This window comes from Schistocerca cancellata, chromosome 3, assembly GCF_023864275.1.
Source record: "Schistocerca cancellata isolate TAMUIC-IGC-003103 chromosome 3, iqSchCanc2.1, whole genome shotgun sequence".
Lineage (NCBI taxonomy): Eukaryota > Metazoa > Arthropoda > Insecta > Orthoptera > Acrididae > Schistocerca > Schistocerca cancellata.
The window spans coordinates 287,822,422-287,844,224 of record NC_064628.1 but is presented as its reverse complement, the minus strand read 5'-3'; the positions used below and the strand labels follow the sequence as shown (position 1 = coordinate 287,844,224).

The following is a 21,803-nucleotide window of genomic DNA, read 5'->3' as shown; positions in this document are numbered from 1 at the left end:
CAGAAGACAGGTGTCTACACCTAAGTGTGCATGGGGAATTAACAGCTCTCAATTACAAGTTATATACTGTGTTTTGGAGGGAGTCCAGTAAGATGGTACAAGATGAACCCACCACAACTGACTGGATACAGCATAGGCTGTAACAGCACTTCTGTGTGTTTAGTGTTATTAGGTAAGTTGGTACTATCTAGGTGTCCTTTGCCAACTGATCCCATTGCAGGAAAAAAAATTAGACAAATGGAGGTCAGATCCAAAAGGGAACTTAAACTTGCTTCAGCCACAAGATTATAACAAAAAAATGACAAGAAAGGTGTAAACAAAAGAAAGAACAACCTACAGAAACAGCTAGGTCAGCTTCAAGGACTTTCACCATGGTTTTGAAAGTAAGGCAATTACAGATAATTGGAGATCAGAGATTACAGCACAAAAAACTGAAGCAGTGCTGCAAAAGTTTAGAGCTTTGTGCTCACCACACATATATTCACAAAAGAATCTGAAACCTCTATCGGCTGGTAATGTGAAGAGGGGTATTTTAGACAAAATACATAAGCAACTGAGCTGAACAGTTGCGTTCTACAAGCCCTTACTTTTTCAGATTTCAATAATATTGTAGGGGGTGATACAATTTCTAAATAAGGTGGTTTATCGATAGTGATTGGCTCTACCGATCTGTAATAGGAATAGCGAAATAGCACAAACTTAACTAGGATTCAGTGGACCCTTTTAACTAAATTATTACCTTCATCAAAATCCAATGGTTTTTCCACAGATTTTTTCAGTTTGGCAAGATTTTTTTCATTCTTCTTGTTTTTTATCTCTTCGACTTTATTTTCTTTTCCCTTATTAGTTACCTTCTTTGCTGTTATATTACTGTCATTCTTAGCTACAATTTTGTTTGTCTCTTTTTCCTTTAATTTTTGCAAATTCTCTGTTTCATTTTCCCTCTCTTTCTGAATGAGTTTCTGTTCTTTGTTGGTTGTCCTATTAACATTTTCTTTCAAAGAAGGTTCACTTTTGTTTGACTTTGCCTGTCTTTCTGCTTTCAACAATTTTTCTGACTCTGCCTTATTGTCTTTTGGTTGCTTTGGCACTTTAACAGTTTTACCCAATTCTGATTTATGTTTACTTTCGACTGGCTCTTCATTCAAAACTGTTGCTGGCCCATTTGGTTGTGATTTCTGAAACAAAGCAAATTACACGAGTCTATAAAATGTAGACTCTGAAAATATTATACTACAATCATAACCAACAAATTGTAACCACACGAATTGCACAAAATAAATTAACACTATATGAATGACCAGTTGCTCACACATTATAAAAGTGTATAGAATGTGTATTTTATGCCACTAAAACGGTTATGCAGTTTCCTAGTGCAAATTAGGAACCTCTAGATGGCAACTACACTCAGAAGCAATTTAATTAATTAATCTAATCAGTTTCCATGGGGTAATATGAGCCACAGCTAGCTGGCCACAGTAAGAGTCAGGAGTCAGTACATAGTTTACAGAAGGCTGATTAGAATATTTATAAATGAAAGAATTTATAAAACACCAAGAAACAGAGTATATAAATAAATAACACTTGCAGAAAAACATTTTCAACTTCTGTGAAGAACTCCTGTACAGAGTAGGAGTGTGCTGCAAGGAAACCGTTGAACTTTGATTTGAATACTTGTGATTTCCCATTCAAATTTTTTTAGTTATACTGGAAGACTACTGAAAATTATGCTTACTGAATAGCACAATTTTTTCTGTGCGATGCTAAAAGAAGTGTTATCTAGGCGAACAACATTTGTCTGTCTAGTGTTCACATAACAGAAGTTGCAGTTTCTTCTGGATGAGTTAATATTGTCAGCAACAAATCACATGATGGAGTGTATGCACAGGAATGGCAGAGTTAGAATTCTGAGACATCTGAAAAATGGCCTGCTAAAGTTAGCAATTTGAAACCAAAGATCACATTGACTGCTCTTTTCTGAGCTAAAAATGTTGTTGGTGAATGCACAAAGTTGCCCCAAAATATAATACACAGCTGCTGACTTTAAGAGACAGTATTTCTGTAGGCTGGTAAATGGATGTTCTCCACATGCCATATGACCTACACTGACCGTCAGCATGATAGTCAAGTGCAGGACGATCAATAAAAATTAATAAGAATACAGAACACACAGACAATGTGAAAAGATTACCTGGAGTGATGAGGTAGTACAGATTAGTATATGCAGATGCCAGGGTAAGAGCACTCAGGAAAACATGAGGCAATGAATCCTGATTGCTAACGTGACATCATTTAGGCATGTGGTGGAGATGTGCACCTACAGCACCCTGAAGGTTACCTGCACCTTTAGCAACACCATGCCCCAAGTCACTGTTTCCAAATTGGACTGGAACAGTTTGACGACCACCTTAAAGACCTGCAGGTAACAGTGTGCAGCCATGTGATCAAATGACTTCATTCCAATAAAGCAAGATGTACAAACTATAAATTGTGAACACTCCAGATGACGGGGGAAAAAAAAAGTAGCAATTCCACTGGACAACAACATTACTGTGAGGCTAGGAAGCCATGAAGCATGCAAGATGGCAGGTTACACCTCAGGGTCACCTGCTGTCACCGATTGGGTATTTGTATCCATTCCTACTGTGGACGAGGCATCAGTGACATCCAGGTCCTCAGGGGACGCCGAGCTCTCCACCTCACCCGCAGGTGCAGAATTGGTAGGGAATGGTGGTGTTGGGGTCACAAGAGGGTCCTTTTTCTTAGCGGACTTCCTTGTTTGCTTGCTCTCTCGCTTCTCTTTAGGGGCTTGCTGGGAGGACTTCTCCAAAGTAACTTCAGGCTTGGAGGAAGACTGAAGCTCTTTGTCCAGCAGCTTTTGGCTCCTTTAGCCACTGGCGAGTGTCCGCTGTAGCATTAGTGGAGACCTTGGGAGATAGGGTCCCAAGGGACCCCTTCCACACAAGAGGAGCCAGAGGAGGCGGTTGCTTCTCCAGCTGGGGGGAGGGGACCAATGTCCCCTGCTTTTGGGGGAACCTTGCTCCCAAAGTAGGTGCTTTGGGAGTAATGGAAGGAGATTTGCCCCCTACCACCAAGGGGGCAGATGCATTCTGGAGGCCCGGAGGGCCCACTGTTTGTGGCACAGATTGTGGTACAACTGGTGCTTGTGATGGTGATGGTAATGTAGCTGCAGCGCATGTGGATGTCAACCGAATGGGGTGTAATCGTTCAAATTTACATTTGGCCCCTTGGCAAGTCAACCGGTCCAGGGTCTTTTACTCCATGGTAAGAAGGAAGATTAGAGTTTAACATCCGCTCACCAATGAGGTCATTATAGGCAGAACACAAGCTCGGAAGGATGGGGAAAGAAGTTGGCTGTGCCCTTATGAAAGGAACTTGCAGGCATTTGCCTCAAGTGATGTAGGGGAATCACACAAATCCCAAATCTGGTCGGCCGGATGGGGATTTGAACCACTGTTCTCCTAAATGGGAACAGTATAGCAAATAAGTTCTCTTGCATACATAATTACTTCAAGTTTATCACTATCTCCAGTGTGGCAAAAATAAAGTAGTTGATGGACTAGTTGAAATGATCTCAGTTAAAGAGAATCCAGAACAATTTTTTTTCTATTTTTCTATGAGACACTGCTTATAAAATTCTGCTAACACTTCCCCTACAATACTCAGTTGCATAGAAAGAATTTGGTGAAAGCCAAAAAACAGCCTTTATAAAATTTAAAACCTGTTTTCAGAAAAAACTATTTGGACTTCCTCCCACGTACACATCTCATAATGCACATAATTTACAAAAAATAATCACAGATAAAAGGATATATGGTTCTGTGTACTTTGTCAAGTTGAAGGAGATCATATGAAAAGTTCATTAAATACAAGGAATATTGAGTGAGATTATTGGAAACTCTGCAGAAACTCAGATTGGGGAAGGAAATTGGCTGTGTCCTTTCCACAGAAAACATCCTAGCATTTGCCTTAATTGATTTAAGGAAACAATGGAAAATTGCAAACTGGATGGTCAATGGGGCTTTGAATTACTGTTCTCCAGAATGAGCTACCTCGCTCTGTTTGCATCACATATTTTACATTCCAAGGTGTATTACACTTTCTTTTCAAGTCAGCTATACAGCAACACATACAATGAATGAAGAGCATTGCAGCAAATCTACTGTATGTAATGCACAGTTATAATATTCAAATCCATCTAGTAGCAGAAAGAGCACACTTATATGGTAGTGATGAGACCACGACATATAAGAAAAGGTATCTAACAGATGTTTAATACACATATAAATCATTCAGTTGACTGTGATTACCCAAAGTTCAGATCAAATATAATGAAAAATGTGACACTAATGAGATATTCATAGGTTGTCATTAATAAGTGTTCAAAGTGGATGATGGCAGTGAAGGTGCTGGTAGACAACAGAGTATTGAATGCCAGACATCTGACTAAATTCTAAAGAAGAATAGGTGGCAAGCTATGGGGCTCTGTAGCAGTCCACCCAGTGAAGGGCCCTTTTAATCTGACAGTGTTACAAATAGCAGTGGATGGGGTAACATAGTTACTAGCAGAAAGAATCCATATGAAGTCCAATGATTCTCTGTCCGTAACATCATGTTGATGGTCATGTAAGGAAACCTTTTCCCAGGAAAATTTCAACCCATCTGATTTATTATGCAGTACAGACAGAATGGTGAGAGCCTGTAATTAATACAGAAGGCACTTTTAATGTTGTGGATTATGTTAGTCACAATGCTAATTGCAGGCATATCTGGATGCAAAATTAGTCCCTTAGGCAAAGAATTATCCAACTGAAAAATTTCTACAATGCCAGACTTAAGGTCCAGGGCATTGTGAAGCACCATGAAGAAATCACATTGCTGTAGTGGACCTAAATTTGGGAAGTATAAAACCTATAACATCGGCACCAAACATCGAGAGTCAGTAAAAAAACACTTTGTAATCTACAGTCACCTACCCGACCTTTTATCAAAATTAAAACAGTCCACCTGTTTTTGTATGCTACAGTATTATCAACATACTATAACTGACAGTAATAATGTTTTGCCATGTTCATTTAAGATCACAACATGAACTGTACAAAATTTATATGAAGAACTGAGTAAAATACAATGAAGTCTTGGGAAAACACATACAGAAACCAGAAACTTATGAGGCATTCCTATCAATTGCTTGATCAACAATACAGAATCTTGATGTTATTCTAGTCTGACATGACTACTGATCTGTCTCAGAAGAGAAATAATGTCATCCTGTATGAGATGGGAAATGTGCCAGGAAGTTGGTAATGATTGCAACTGGCTTTGCAGATGGCAACCATCAATAGTTTGTCAACTATCAATTGTTTGTCACAGAATATTAAATAAAATTACAGTTTCTAGAGAACACAATAGCAGTATTGGCATTCCCACCTTCACGACTACTTACATTGATTACCATTGTCTCTTTGTTGGCAACAGTTCTACAATCAAGTCATATTGCCCTGTCCTCTACTGAACTTCAGTTTTCACCATAAGTGTATAGTGATTCACAGAGGCAGGCACATTATAACACACCCCTGGAGCAAATCTTATCTTGCCATGGGGTGCTACCAGACATCCTTCATGAAACCACCAAGTTGGCTAACCATGGGAACGTCTACAACTTTTAGACAACACTGCCATATGCTTGATCAATGGTGATTTTGATCATCTAAGATGCCTTTAATAGTACCCTGATTTCTCTTAGCACATCTGCTCCCAGACCCCATACAGCATTCAACAATGCAAAATGCTCGAACAATAGTAGACCCATCAGTTCACACCTGGTCCCATCAGCTACCAATCAAGTAACTGTGGGAAGTGAAGCAGAAATTTTGTTTCAGGCTCACGCGTGGCATCTGTTGTCCATCTGCCAGAAGCTGCACCTTCTCTCTCCACATTGTTTCATGTAATAATTATCACCAACTAAACACCAGAACAATTTCTAAATGGTGCACAGTCCCATATGTTAAGATTTCTCACTCAGAATCCACAGCAAGCAAATCTTCAACAACAGATGTGGTACCTTCTTTCTATCAAATATCCACTGCCCCAGAAGAAATACCTAGGACTGTGGCTTGTGTTACATTTGGCTTATTTGAGATCAGTAGGGTGAATTTTGGATTATGCAATGCTGTAAAGACCTTCCAGCAATGAAACCACATATAATATTTACTGCTACTACACCTATCATAGGTACCAAAAGATGTTTAGTAAGGTGCAAAAAGCCATATAATGACAAAATAATGTACAATGTAAACAATAAAAGCATTCCGAACTTTTCAGAGTATTTAAACCAGGCAAAAGATGTGTCTGCTACATGAGGGTAATCCAGAAGAGGCAGACTAAAGGCCCATATCCCTGTGGTCATACTTCTCTATAAGACTAATTTGTGGAAGGAAGATTAATGATTTAGCCTACTTGAATAAATAGATCCTTCTAAGTTCAGGTTCCAAAGTTACAGAAGTACAAAAATGATACCGATTCTCTTGACAGGATAAATATGTCACGAACATATTCTCAGAGCATTTTAAAGCTTTTGATACAATTGAGCATAAGATTCTACTACAACATATAGAAACATTTGAGATAAGTGGCACACCTACTGACTGTTTCTGAACATACTTGGGTAGATAGAGTACACAGAGAAGGAATGACAAATGTCAAATAATGCCAAGCTTTTACTAGAACACCTAACAGAACCAAAATACATTAATATAGTTTTCTCAGGGTAAGGACCAATACTGTTCCTGATATGTCAGTGATTTTCCCAATAGTGTTAGTCATGTGGACATTACTCTGCAGTTGACAGTGTTGTTATAGTCACTGACCAAACAAAATTGCTTGCAAAAAATGTAACTAAAACACTAAAAAATTTTAAATCTGGTAAATACGCAATACAGTGAAAATACAGGTAACAGATGCCATGAATTTCAGTTTGAAGGGAGAAAAATGGCAAATGTAGTGGCAACTCTATAGACAAAGTAGCAAATAAATTCTAGAAATTAATAACCATTCTCAGCTGAAGTTGTATGAACACATACAGATTCTCGCAAACAACGTGTTCAGCATCTTATGCCCTTCGAGTGGCATCATTAGAGTAAGAGACAGTATCTTAATTACGGGACCAAATGTACAGTTTTGAAATTACAGACCAGGGCCATAAGAAAAGTAAGCAATAATATTGAAGGGGTTCACTGTAAAGGCTGTTCAAAACATGGAGGATTATACTACACCATTTGTACATTTACAAACTAACAAAAAATAACCTTGATAATTACTGCACAAACAGCTATCTCCATGCCCATAGGTCAAGATACAGACCCATCATTTACCAAGAAAGATGGAACATAAAACTGAAAACATTTTTTGCCAAGGAACAAAATTATACAATAATGTGCACAATGAGATTAAAGACATAACCAAAATTTATTCATATATGCAATTACAATGTACCTGTCCAGCAGTACAGTGAAAAATTACTTTGATAACAAACAGCACACATTCACTAAAAACTGTAACAAGAGTTTCATCATCATCATCATCATCATCATCATCTGTCATCATCATTGTCATCAATGACCATTAACAGAAACAATGAGAAACAACTTTAAAAACTTGGCAGATATGATGATTTGAAAATTGTACTGCCCTACAATGATTCTGGGATAATGTAGTGAAAGTGGTTCTCTGCACATTGGGAGCAACTGGAAGAGATCTTAACGGCACTGATAAAATATCCACCAACAAATTACAAAAAGCCATTATATCTGCATCTGCATTAACTATCTGCCGACAGATCACGTATTCCTAAATACTTGGGAAGTGTCCAACTAGCAAAAATGGTTCAAATGGCTCTGAGCACTATGGGACTTAACATCTGAGGTCATCAGCCCCCTAGAACTTAGAACTGCTTACCTAAGGACACCACACACATCCATGCCCGAGGCAAATGCTGTGGTGGTTCCTATTGTAAGGCCACACCCTTAGCTTTATTAAACTAGGCACACAAGTATGTAAATGCCTTTATATATGAATGACTAGCTGTAATACTATGACATGTCCACAGACTACCACCACCACCACCACCACCACCACCACCACTTTTTTTGATGTTCTGGTGATGACCAGCTCAAACTGAACATATGGATCACTTATGGCAAATCTTCACATACATCCATTCACACAGCTTACTAAGCAACCCACTGAACTTTGAACACAAAGCATCAGAAATTCAATTCCTGGATTACATCATCAATGACCACACAGTTCAGCCACCACAGGAGAGAGTGAAAGCCATTACCTACCACCCCCAGCCTGCAACAGTTTACAAGTTGCAACAATTTCTCACCTTTGCAAACTATTACCGCACACTTCTGGCCACTCCTCTGAATGACTTCTTATGGGGCATGTTGGTTTTTGGTTTTGTTTTGCTTCAGGGCACAAAAAAACAACTGGGGTCATACACACCCAAGTCATAACTATAGAACACAAAGACAGAGAGGAGTTAAAAAGTGACTATACGTCAGTCCCAATTGACACAATAGAAGACAGCTAAAAACATGTATGGGGAAAATTGGCTAAAAACAGCTCCACGCAGAAATGGAGGTATAGAACTAAAAATTAAATGGCCTTCACCATATTGCTTTGGTGGATAAAAAGCAAAACTTGGTCGACAACCCATGCGTCATTGTTAAAACGGCTGATAACTCAGATGACAAACCCAGGCGGGAATGTAAATAGTTGAAGGGCACCACCTCCTGACAGATGGCAACACAGATCATCAGAGGGAATACAGGAACTTGCAGGCTGAGGTATGATGACAGCAGCCTTGGCAGCAGTGTCAGTAGCCTCGCTTCCTGGCATACCGACATGACCAGGAACCTGTGGTGTCACCGCCAGACACCACACTTGCTAGGTGGTAGCCTTTAAATCGGCCGCGGTCAGTTAGTATACGTCGGACCGGCGTGTTGCCACTGTCAGTGATTGCAGACCGAGCGCCGCCACACGGCAGGTCTAGAGAGACGTCCTAGCACTCGCCCCAGTTGTACAGCCGACTTTGCTAGCGATGGTTCACTGACAAATTACGCTCTCATTTGCCGAGACAATAGTTAGCATAGCCTTCAGCTACGTCATTTGCTATGACCTAGCAAGGCGCCATTATCATTTGCTATTTATCTTGTGATGCATGTACCGTCAGACCGATGTTCACCAATTATGAATTAAAGTTAAGTATTCCATCAGCTACGTTCTTTGCTACTATAAATTCCCTTAACTGTTCCAGACCTCACGCCAGCCTGCGTGAGCTTAAACGCGTGCCTTTCGGCTTCCTCGCATAGTGGCTTGGCTGTCTTGCCAAGTCACAACAGAACCCACAGAAACATCACACTGGCTCCACCAAGAGTGAGCAAGTGACATATTTCCTGGACCTGTTGCACTAAGGGATGGGTGGTGTAAAATGCACATAGTCTTTGAAGGGTGCTGAGTGAGTCTGAGCAGAGGACAAAATTGAAAAGTACGGATGTACTCCGTGACCTGATTCAGTTCGAAGAGCTCAACTGTAAATATTGAGCAGTATGTCGGAAGCTGATATTGGAAGACATAGGTGCCAATGACGAAGGCACACCCGACCCACGGTCAGACCGAGAGTCATCCATGTATACAAAGGTACAATCGCGAAGTTCCATGCAGAGGTCGTGAAACTGAAAGCAATAGCCCGAGGCTGGAGTAGTGTCCTTAGGAAGCGAATAAAGGCCAAGGTTAACGTGGGCCACTTCAAAAAGCCAAGGTGGTGAAGGGTTCACACCAACCAGGAAAGCTGCAGGTAGTGTGAAGTTAAGCCTCCATAGCAAGTGCCGAAAGCAGACTCCAGGAGGTAGCACACAAGAAGGACACTCCCCATGGTGGCAATGGAATCATCAAAGAAGGAGACATAGGATGGGTGGTCATGCACGGCAGACAAATGGCATGCATATCTGCTGAGTAGAAAGTCATGGCAGTAGGACAGTGGTATTTCAACAGCTTCAGCTTACAGACTCTCAACCGACCTAGGGTAAAAGGCACCAAACATATGCCACGATGGTGGATGGTGTTGAGATGGTGTAAGAGGGATAGACGTGCAGACACTTTAACAAAGCATTCATAATCAAGTTTCAAATGGACAAGGGACCAGTACAAACAGAGGAGGGTGGTTCGATTGGCACCCCAGAAAGTACCATTGAGGACATGTAGGACATTGAAGAACCGCATACAGCGGGCTGCCAAGTAAGACACATGGGAGGATCAAGAGAATTTCCTGTCGAGCATGAGCCCCAGGAATTTCGTAGTTTCAACAAATGGAAGGCCAACAGCCACAAGATGTAAAGATGGTAGGAGAAATCAACTGCATTGCCAGAAATTCATACAGACAGTTGTGACAGTCAAAAAATGAAAGCCATTGTCGATGCTCAAGGAGTAAAGATGATCAAGACATCACTTAAGATACCGCTCAGTGAGGCAGATCTGTGGAGAACTGCAACAGATGGCAAGTTCGTCAACAAAAAGGAAGCCAGAGATGCCCGGCGAGGGACAGGCCGTTATAGGGTTAATGGCAATTGCAAAGACGACAATGCTCAGAATGGAACCCTGAGGCACACCGTTTTCCTGGATAAAGGTCTCCAACAAGGCAGAGCCCACACATACCTTGAAAACGCAGTCTTTTAAAAATTCCTGAAGGAAACAGGGCATGTGGCCATGGAAGCCTCCAGTGTAAAGAGTATGGAGGATACCAGTTCTTCTGTAGGCGTCTTAGGCCTTCTCCAAATCTAAAAACATGGCCACAGTCTGCGATTTCCGCAGAAACAATTGGACAAATTAATGAGATGGTCAACTGCAGAACACTGCGCTCAAAATCCACACTGTGCATTCGTCAGTAAATTGTGTGACTCGAGCCACAATACCAGCCAGGCATGAATCACATGTTCCATCACCTTGCAAACACAGCTGGTAAGAGAGATGGGGGCAGTATCTAGAAGGAAGGTTTTTGTCCTTACCAGGCTTAGGTATGGGTATGATGGTGGGGCTTCACATCCGGGAAATGTGCCCTCCGCCCAGATGCGGTTGTACGTGTTAAGCAAAAAGTGCTTGACCGCAAGAGAAAGGTGCTGCAACATTTGAATGTGGGTGGCATCTGGCCCTGGGGCAGAGGATTGGAATGAACTGACAGCATGATCGATCTCCCTCACAGTGAAGGCGGCATTGTAGCATTGGCAATTCGGAGAAGAGAAGGTTATCCCCTGAGCCTCTTCCACTCGTTTCCAATGGAGGAAGGCAGGGTGATAGTGGGAAGAGCTTGAAACTTCCACAAAATGATGGCCCAAGGTGTTGGAGATAGCAATAGGGTCCACAATGACATCGTCTGCTACTGTCAGGCCAGAAATTAGGGAATGTATCTTGGTCCCAGAGAGCCATTAGAGGTTGACCCACACAACAGAGGAAGGGGTGCAACTGTTAAAAGAACCAGTGAATGAAATACAGCAACCTCTTTCGCTATCCCAAAGAACTCTATGTCACTTACCATGCATCTATTTATAACAAATGCAGTTTGCCATTGTAGGATACCAGTTAAAAATGCGGAGAGCACGTCTGTGTGTGAACTGCAATGTGGCATGCCTCAGTCCACCAAGGGACTGGGACATGGCGTGGTAAAGAGGAATGTGAGAACTTGTGAGATATTCCACCTGGTCATACCAACTAGGGAAATCTTGTTCTTTGAAGGTCATCAAGGAGGAGTAAAGCTGCCAGTCAGCCTTAGTACGCTGTCATTTGGGCATGCACGCGGATGGGGTAGGATCAGCAAATGGACAGCACACGGGAAATGATTGCTCGATTAGGTGTCCGACAGAATGGATCACTCAAGGTTATGGGCAGGCTCGGCAGTGCAGAAGGATAGGTCCAAATGGGAATAGGTGTGCGAGGAGTCAGAAAGGAAAGTGGGTGCTCCAGTGTTAAGGCAGAAGAGGTTGAGTTGATTAAAAATATCAGCCAAGAGGGCATCTCTCTGACAGGTTCTGGGAGAATGCCAAAGTGGATGAGGCACATTAAAGTCAGCAAGTAGAAAAAAATGGGGAAGGTAGCTGCCCCATAAGCTGAAGGAAGTCTGCCCTGATGACATCGAATGATGGAGCGACATAAATGATGCAGAGGGAAAAAGTCAGGTGGGGAAGGAAAAGGCAAGCTGCAACAGCTTGAAGATGAGTAGTCAGGGAGGTGGGTTGACTATGACTGTCATCCTGTATGAGCAGTATGACGTCCCCACTAGACAGAATGCTGACCTCAGGGGGAAGGTCAAAATGAATTAGTAAGAAATGTGAAATCTCAAAGCTGTTGTGAGGGAGCACTTTCGTTTTCTGAAGGCAGAGTATAAGGGGATGCTGCAATGCTAAAAACAGCCATAAATCCTCTTTGTGGGACCGAACACAATGAGCGTTCCATTGGAGGAGAGTCATGATGAGGAAGAGAGGTAGGGGTGTCACCTCAGCAGCTGCCAAGTTACAGCTGGTGAAGAGTCACTACCACAGGGCACAGGAGGAGGACGATTCTGCTCCATGGGGTCCACAGAAGCATTGGCTTTCTTGTGCAGTCAGTCTGTGGAATTCAACACTGAGAAACGGTTGGTGGTGCGCACCGGTGACATGGAGACCAGCCAGGCTAAGGTATCATGTGGCAACATCGTCTAAGAGGATTTTTGAGTTATGGAAGAGACAACCATTTGCCTCTGGTGGACTTCTTCGAGCCTTTCCGATTAGAGGAAGACCGGGTGTTTGGCTGGAGAGACAGAGGAAGTCTTCACGGGAGTACTCCCTCTGTCCTTTCTGGCCTACCAGTTGGTAGCTGGTGGCTTCGGCCCTTGAGGCTAGAGTTTGATGGCTTGTTGCACAGCCGGACAGGGGGATGGAGACACTACCTTGACACTGGGCAATTTCACAACAAAGTCAGAGCTGAATTGGGCGTCACATGTCTGTGTGGCCATGTCCTTCATGGAGCAAGGGGTAACAAGAACAGAACTATTGATGCCATACAGGAGAATGCAGGGTTTGAGACTAGCCAGTAACTTGCAAGCAACTGGTAAGGCAATTTTTCCTTTACCTGGATCTCTTGGACAGACCGCTCATCAACATACATGGGACAATCCCGAGAGGCGGCGGCATGGCTGCCATTTAGTTGATACATCTGCATCTACATGGATACTCTGCAAATTACATTTAAGTGCCTGGCAGAGGGTTCATCGCACTACCTTCACAATTCTCTATTATTCCAATCTTGTATAGTGTTCGAAAAGAATGAACACACATCTTTTTGTACGAGCTCTGATTTCCGTTATTTTATTGTTGTGGTTGTTTCTGCCTATGTACGTCAGTGTCAACAAATTATTTTCGCATTCGGAGGAGAAAGCTGGTGACTGGAATTTCATGAGGAGATCATGTTGCAACGAAAAACTTTATTTTAATTGTGTCCAGCCCAAATCCTGTATCAGTTTAGTGTCATTCTCTCCTGTATTTCGTGATAATACAAAATGTGCTGCCCTTCTTTGAACTTTTTTGATGTACTTTGTCAGTCCTATCTGGAAAGGATCCCACACAGCACAGCAGTATTCTAAAAGAGGACAGACAAGTGTAGTGTAGGCAGTCTCCTTAGTAGATCTGTTAAATTTTCTAAGTGTGCTGCCAATAAAACACAGTCTTTGGTTAGCCTTCCCCACAACATTTTCTGTGTGTTCCTTCCAATTTAAGTTGTTTGTAATTGTAATTCCTAGGTATTCAGTTGAATATACAGCCTTAAGATTTGACTGATTTATCGTGTAACCAAAGTTTAACGAATTCCTTTTAGCACTCATGTGGATGACCTCACACTTTTCATTATTTAGTATCAACTGCCAATTTTTGCACCATTCAGGTACCTTTTCTAAATCGTTTTGCAATTTGTTTTGATCTTCTGATGACTTTATTAGTCAATAAACGACAGCGTCATCTGCAAACAACCTAAGATGGCTGCTCAGATTGTCTCCCAAATCCTTTATATAGATAAGGAACAGCAAAGGGCCTGTAACACCACAGCAGTGAGAAGGAGGCGGACAATCGCCCTTGTGCGCATCCCTACCACAGGTTACACATTTGGCTGGGTGTTAAAGACATTCTAGTGTGGTTGGAACGATGACACTGGTAGCAGCACACTGGGTTTGGAAAGTACAGCTGGACTGTGATAATTTCATAGCCTGCTTTGATCTTTGACAGAAGAACCACTATATCAAATGTGAGAAGAAGAGTGTGGGTGGGCACTGTGGAGCAATCTATCTTTTTCCTTACACGATGGACAGCAATGACACCCTGATCAGAGAGGCGAGATTGGATTTCGGCCTTTGTTATACTATAGAGCACCCAGGTGTAAATTACACCATGGGAAAAATTCAAAGTTCCATGGGCCTCAACACGAACAGGATAGCCATGGAGAAGCGTGGAGGCAGCAAGCAGTTGTTGTGCTTGAGAATCAGAAGTAGTCTCCAAGAGCAAAGTGCCGTCCTGTAAACGAGAGCAGGATTTCACAGGGCCGGTAATTGCATCAACACCTTTCTGAATAATAAACGGATTTACTGTGGCTAAGGACTGCCCTTCTTCAGTAGGTGAGACCATGAGGAACTGTGGTGCAGCAAGAAGGGTCTTTTAATCATTAGCCTCATTACGTTTATGTTTCGTAGACGTTGGTTGGGAAGATGATTGACAAATTGCGAGAAAATCCCCCATGATTGCCAATGTCTCCAGATGGCATGCTCCTTCCAACTAGGTACCCCCTTAAAGAGGCGCACCCATCTTAGGTGATACCTCCCGAACACCTGGCAGAGGGACCAATTGGCAATTTGGGAAGGTTGCAGCTCAGGCATCACCCCTCCCTGGGCCTACCCTGTACCAGGGATACGTGTGAAGCCTACTGTCAACCTGGAGCTGGGGGCTGGTACTTATGCATTAACCAGTAACCTGTTATGTGTGAGATGCATGGACCGGCCTTCACGAGCACACAGGTAGGAAGAAGAAAAAGAGGAACCTCAAATGCTGAAGCATAGGAATGAAGGGAGAAGGGAAACAAAGAAAGGAAAAGGGTGCAAAAAACAAAGGTGAGACTGTTCTTACGACACCAACAGACAATGCAGAACATTCCCAATAACACCTCAGCTATGTTCGCCAAGGGGAAAAATAATAGCAAGTCCACCCTGCTTCATGATATTCTGCCATATGCCTGAAGGCCACATGTCACAAGCCACTAACGTACGCTTTTTTTTTGTCAAGGTCAGACAATGGATGGGTATTTCAATTGTGACAAGTTTTATATAGAACCTTATATAGGTAATTTGGTGTCGTATATAGTTAAATCCATATAAATTATAAATGTGTGGTTATGTATGTACATGCATCTCCTCCTAAATCACTGGATCGATTTCAACCAAACTTGGTACACATATCACTTATTGTCTGGATAGAACCATTCGAGGGAGGAAGGGGATAAGAACCATGTTTCTCTCAAAGGGGTGGGGGTGAGAAAGTATTGTAGCTCACAATGCATGGGAATTTCCAGACAATATTCATCCAGTATTTGAGAATGAGAGCACTTAATGGCTTGCAACAAACTTTGCACATAATTTCAGACCTTAATGAGACTTTTTCTTGCCAACAACCCCCCCCCCCCCCCAAAAAAAAAAAAAAAAAAAAAAAAAAAAAAAAAAAAAAAAAAAAAAGAGAGAGAGAGAGAGAGAGAGAGAGAGAGAGAGAGAGAGAGAAAGGAGAAAAGTTTATCACTTACTATATTTTCACTGTTCATGCAGTAAAACTACCACACCATGCATTGTATTTTACTTTGTTAGTTGTTTACTATTAACTATTTGCAACACATTTTGCAGACCATATTCACATATACCACTGAATGCATCCATTAACACTGAGTGAAAACGAAACTGGTGGATGAAATTCACCAGAGGTGCAGATGAAATATGTGTACAAATATAAGTGAAATATGTGAGAGTAGCATCGAGAGCTGCGTCGAACAAGTCTTTGGATTGAAAACCACAACAGCAACATCTAAATATATGTGACAAGTGCACATGTGGGCAAAGCCACAGGTAAAAAGCTCCTACTAAACTCCTGGTTCAATTTCTACCAAACTTTGTACATATTACTAACAACCTGGAAAGAAATACTTGGGGATAAGAACCATCAACCTCCTATTGGAGTGAAGGTGAGAATGTGGAGAGAGATGGGGGTGGAGGAGATAGACTAACAGAAGACTGGAATAAGTACATATCCAGGCAACGCCAAGTACGCAGCTTGTGGCCATTTATTAATGAGTTCATGTAGAATATAAACACAAATGAATTTACTTTCCTGGGTCCCTGAATTCTGTCAGTACTATGTGGCTGGCAGTAATGTCTGCCTGTAGCCAACAGCCATATGTCCTGCAGAACTGCTTACGAGACAGATGTAAAAAGGAATCTTTTAGACCTTAGCAAGTGATCAGAATGTTCATGACACATTTCTAAAGGGAGGAAGTTCTATGTCACCCAAGGGCACAAAAAGACCTACCCCAAACTTAAAGACAATGGTCTTACTATTGATGATGGTCACTGGAATTGTCAGCTATTTGTAACATGATCTGAGTTAGAACTGGGAGAAGATTCTAGCTTAGGAACTTAAACAAATCACAGAAGATGTACAGACATCTATCTGATCTGTATGCAACCACAGCTGTTTGAGTTACAGTTGCACACATTTTCTAGTTTGCCCTATGCTGGAGAAGTTTCCCTATGAATCCATTACACACCATTCATCCAGTCTCAATATCACCTTAAATGATACCTATGCTTTTGGAGCCCTGAAAAACAACATCCGTGATTGCAGATTTGCTTCAGATAAAGAGGTGCATGCCTGAGTACAATCTTGGTTCCATTAGCAACAGAAAACAGTTTTCATTAAGGCATTGACCATCTTGTCTCACAGTGGGATAAATGTGTTAACACTTTTTGTGATTACTTTTGAAATAATAAATAGTTTACTTACTTTTACCATCAATCTTATTTTCATTTGACTGCCCCTTATAATTATAATATCAGAAGAAAACATTACATTCATTACACCATATGAAGATTATTTGTACCACAAGAAGGGGTGCACAATGCTGGAATGAAATGTTTTGATCACTTTCCCAATGATATAAAATGCCTGACAGATAGAAAAGTAAAATTTGAAAACAAACAGAAAAAGTTTCTCCTCGATAACTCTTATTCTGTAGACTAATTTCTATCATTGTAATTTGTAAAAGAGAGTGGGAAGAAATTACTAACTTGCATCTGTAGTTCTTATTGATTTGTAAATGATCAGCATGTAGCCATATTTACAAAATAATTGGTGATGTTAATATAAAAGACTCCTTGCACATTATGGTTTATCATGCAAAGGATCCATGGATGATGAAACCAACCAATGAACCAACCCCAAAATTCCAAGCATCCATTCTTCCTTCTACCTTCACACTTCCCTTCTAAGCATGCAGCGGTATTATCAGAATCATTTCCCCTCACTTTCATCGGGTATCCAACAGCGAGATATGAAGCCCTTGCCTCCCAAGTACCAGATGGGAATGAGGCATATCAAAGTCCATCCGTTAGACAGAGAACGAAGACATATAAAACCTGCATATTAGGTGAGTACAAGCACAACACCTCTGAGATACAACAACAGTGTAGTTCAGGACTTAACATCACTGTCGATGGACAACAGAATGTGTTGGCAGAGGCTCGTACCTGCATACACACAATTACGTGCAAGCTCAGTTACAAAGCACTTGTCATGGCTCAGTCTATTTTACAGCTCCATCAAACGCAGCAGCTCCATCCAAACATACCGCTGTAGGTCTACTGTGATATTTCAGCTAGATCATTTACATAAAATGTGAACTTCCACAGCCAGAATTGTCACAATTAATGACATATTTCAGGCTATTATGCTGTGGTCTAAGGGATTTCACTTCAAAACATAATGTTTTGTCCCCATCCGCGCATGACATTTTCAAGGAGATCATAGGTTTGTTGAACGTCTGATTCACACCCTGGCTCGCTACTCACTGACAGTAGTGAGCCAGGGTGTGAATCAGACGTTCAACAAAGCTGTGATCCCTCTTGAAAATGTCCTCCGCAGATGGGGACAAAACAGGAAGTACGGTACTCAGGACAGTAGTTATGTATAACAACAACTAACAGGTCATACGATTCCACTCAAATATATTTTATTGTCCTACAATGTAGAAAGCATGTTGTCACAAACATCGATCAGAGTGAACTAACTGCAGGTCCAGAGAGGTTAGTTGAGCTGCCTCAGAACAATGATATTGTTCTGTGTGACTCCACCGAGTTGTCCCCCCACAAAATTTTGTCAACAGGCAATCTCATTGGTATATAATTTGTCTCCTTCCAGAGATCGCACAGCAAAGCTTTTCGGCACTAGTATGTGACATGTAAATTTAATACGATAACGTGCCATCTCATTATACCTCTTGATATGTTTGACCTACACAACCTATGGTTTGAACATATCCACATCAACACACACACACACACACACACACAAATGCAACTATCATACACGACTGCTGTCTCAGGCAACTGAAACCACTGTCATTTCAGTTGCCTGAAATTGCAGTTGTAGTTTTGTGTGTGTGTGTGTGTGTGTGTGTGTGTGTGTGTTTTTGACAAAGACCTTACTGGCCGAAAGCTTTATTTGCGACAGTCTTTTTGTTGTGCCTAGCAGCAACTCAGCATGTCCGCTGTATGGTGAGTAGCAACTTTTCTTTTCATAATATTGTTACATTCCATCCTGGATTTTCTGTATCAACATTGAAATTGTTCAACTTTTAAACACCCAAATGACATGATTACTGCCTATCTGCCAGCAACTGCCTCAGCCACTGACCTGAAGTTTTTCCTATGGTTGAAGCCACAGCTGACATCACTGCCACCATGACTCTTTGCTGATGGAATGCTTGTTTTGGAGTGTCTACCTCTATCATCACTAAACAAGGCAAGCAGGCAAAGTGTTCCCTATTCCAACCAATCACTGTTTTGTTAGGCATTAACCATATTTCAGCTGTAACCTATTAAACAGCAAATGGCTTAGTTAAGTGTTTTCAAAAAGTATTAATGGTCTTTATGGTGCCAAGAATAGCAACATTGGAGACCAACATTACTCATTTTCCTAAGTCTCCATCCTACCATCTATTAATATTTTAAAGCTACAGCAGTACAACTGGTCTACTGCCAAGCAATTTGGTATCCTGGTTAATTCCATAGTAATACCTCCAAAGTTCTCAATGAATTGAGAGACTTTACAACTGTGTTCAAGCATTAATCAACTTTGGTCCGTTACACTGAGAGAAACTTATACTTGTTTACCTTTGGACACATGAACAGGCTCTACAACTACTGTATGAGGGCTCATGTACAGCCCTTAGTTAGAAATTCTAGAAAACTGGGGTCAGTGTCAATGGCACCCAAAATACGATTTCCACCTATCACCTCGAACTGGCATTCTGCATTTCCAATGCTAGTATCTGCAAACTGGACAATGGGCAGTGAATCCCTGACAAGAAACCTGGCAATGCCAGAAGAGACTATTCATATATCACTCCACTAATCATCACACATTCTGGAAGCCAGATCCATCCAAACATGGGGGGTGAGGGGGGGAGACGAGAGGAGAGATGAAGACTAATTAAGTAGCTATTTTATTATGAGCTGCATGTGAATGTTTATGTCTGAATGTTCTTTACTCTTAAATATAATTAAGTTAAGGCCTGTCTACGTTACTAGGTTAGCTCAACATTGTTCATAGTTTTACATTACATTACGCTTGAGTGTGAAACAATGGAAACTCTAGGTCGGAATATCAATGAATGAGTGCCTTTCCTTTTCTGAAGAAGGTTTCGGCCAAAAACTAAAATAGTAACAGTGCTTTTGTTGTGCCTGTTTGCAACTGTGTGTGTCATCTTTACAGTGGTAATAGCAATCAATCTTTTCCCTAAGACTGTTACTCTTGAGTGGTGTATTAATGTTGCACTTTACTTTAAATTCTTTATTCAACAACAGTTTTTGAAGTTATAATTAGACAATAATAATCTTTTATCATTATTTAACAAAATCAGTCTCGATTGCAAATGATGTCTATTTTCCAGGGATCTGGTTTCAGACATATAAAGAACATGTTCGTAATTCTGAAATTACGAAAGCAGGCCAAGAATAACACAGTTACTCAACTTATGTAACATTACGTAAGTGATACAGTACAAAATAACAATGCAGCATGTCTACAGCCATCGGTTACATGTGGAGCATGTCTGTACTAGCTAGCAGTTGATGACAGGGGCCTCCTAGCACATACAGTGGCTCTGCACATCACCTCCATGCATCACCCATAAGCACGTACATGTTGCATAAGGTGAATAGCTGTATTTCTCCTGGCCTACTTTGTTCATTTCAGAGTTACTTCCTGGTCTGAAGATAGTCTTGCTATGACAAACTGGTTACCAGAAAAATAAACATGATTTGTGATGTAGGCATTGTTTTAGTTAAAATGCAACACTCAGAGAAATACTTTACAATATAGCTAACATGGGTAAATGGATTATATAAAAAAATACAATCCTTTGGGAAGGTAAACTCAATCAGGAACTTTGATGTCTATTCATCATATAATAATTTACAGGTGATGAGATACCTAAAGCAGAGCAAGAAGTACTCATTTTTACGGTACAGTGAAATAGGCAAATTTCGGTGAGCAAATCCCTTACAACACATACCACCTGCTAGGTTTTTCCACTAACATTAGAAAAATTAAAACACTAATTATAATTACATTACATCAACAAAACAGATATAAAATAGATAAAATAGACAGGAAATTAAATTGCCATTACAAAGTTGCATTATGGTGTAATTACAGAAGAATGGCTCCTCACAGTTTCTCTCATTGTAGTGCCTGTCCACTTCGGATGTGCAAATGGTGCAATATATTCTTTTTTTTTATCAGAACTACTAAAAAGTATACAAAAATACGCTTACAATGGGGAGTGTGGGAGACTGTTTCCATTTATAATCACAAAGTGTAGACAGACTGACAAATACTGAAATCTCTCGTTGCAGAAATCTTCATAAATAGCTATACTTGCAGACAGGCGACTGTGAGGTCACAAGGAATAATGCAATTTCATTTTTGGCTAGAAATCTACACAATAAAAGAGCCACATTGCTTTGCTAGACACAACCATATTGCAACGTGGAAAGTAGTTACTCTTTTCAAAGCAGCAAATCAGTTTAATAAAGATGAAGTGTAGGTCTGTCAATGACATGCAAGTATTAAATTAAGTAATAATGAAACGGCACCTTGTCCTTTGGCTTCTTTTTCTTGCCAGATGGTTTTCGCTCATCGATAATATGGGAGAGCTGATCAAAATTTGGTTGCTCAGCTGACTTAAATCCGAAAGCAAACACTAAAACAGCACAAAGCAACACAAACCCGACAGGGATGGCATACTGTGTATTTAATACTTCGGAAAGCTCCATCGCATTGGCTCTCTTCGCTTCACAACAACGCTTCTCCACGCGTCCACTGTGCCAACTACTCTACATACAGATGTTATGACGCGTTCTGACGTACCCTACTGGTGTTGACGTA

The 21,803-nt window shown here is 41.1% G+C and overlaps 1 protein-coding gene across 1 annotated transcript in view; it reads right to left on the bottom strand.

Annotated features, from left to right (window-relative positions):
• LOC126174967 (cylicin-1-like) overlaps positions 1-21,788 on the bottom strand; it is a 59,357-nt gene extending 37,569 nt beyond the window's left edge. The window contains exons 1-2 of the mRNA XM_049921436.1: positions 21,512-21,788; positions 740-1,178 (exon numbers count right to left, since the gene is read on the bottom strand). Of these exons, the coding sequence (XP_049777393.1) occupies positions 740-1,178; positions 21,512-21,691 (619 nt within the window). The 5' untranslated portion in view covers positions 21,692-21,788. The remainder of the gene's footprint in view (positions 1-739; positions 1,179-21,511) is intronic.
• Positions 21,789-21,803: the final 15 nt, after the last annotated feature.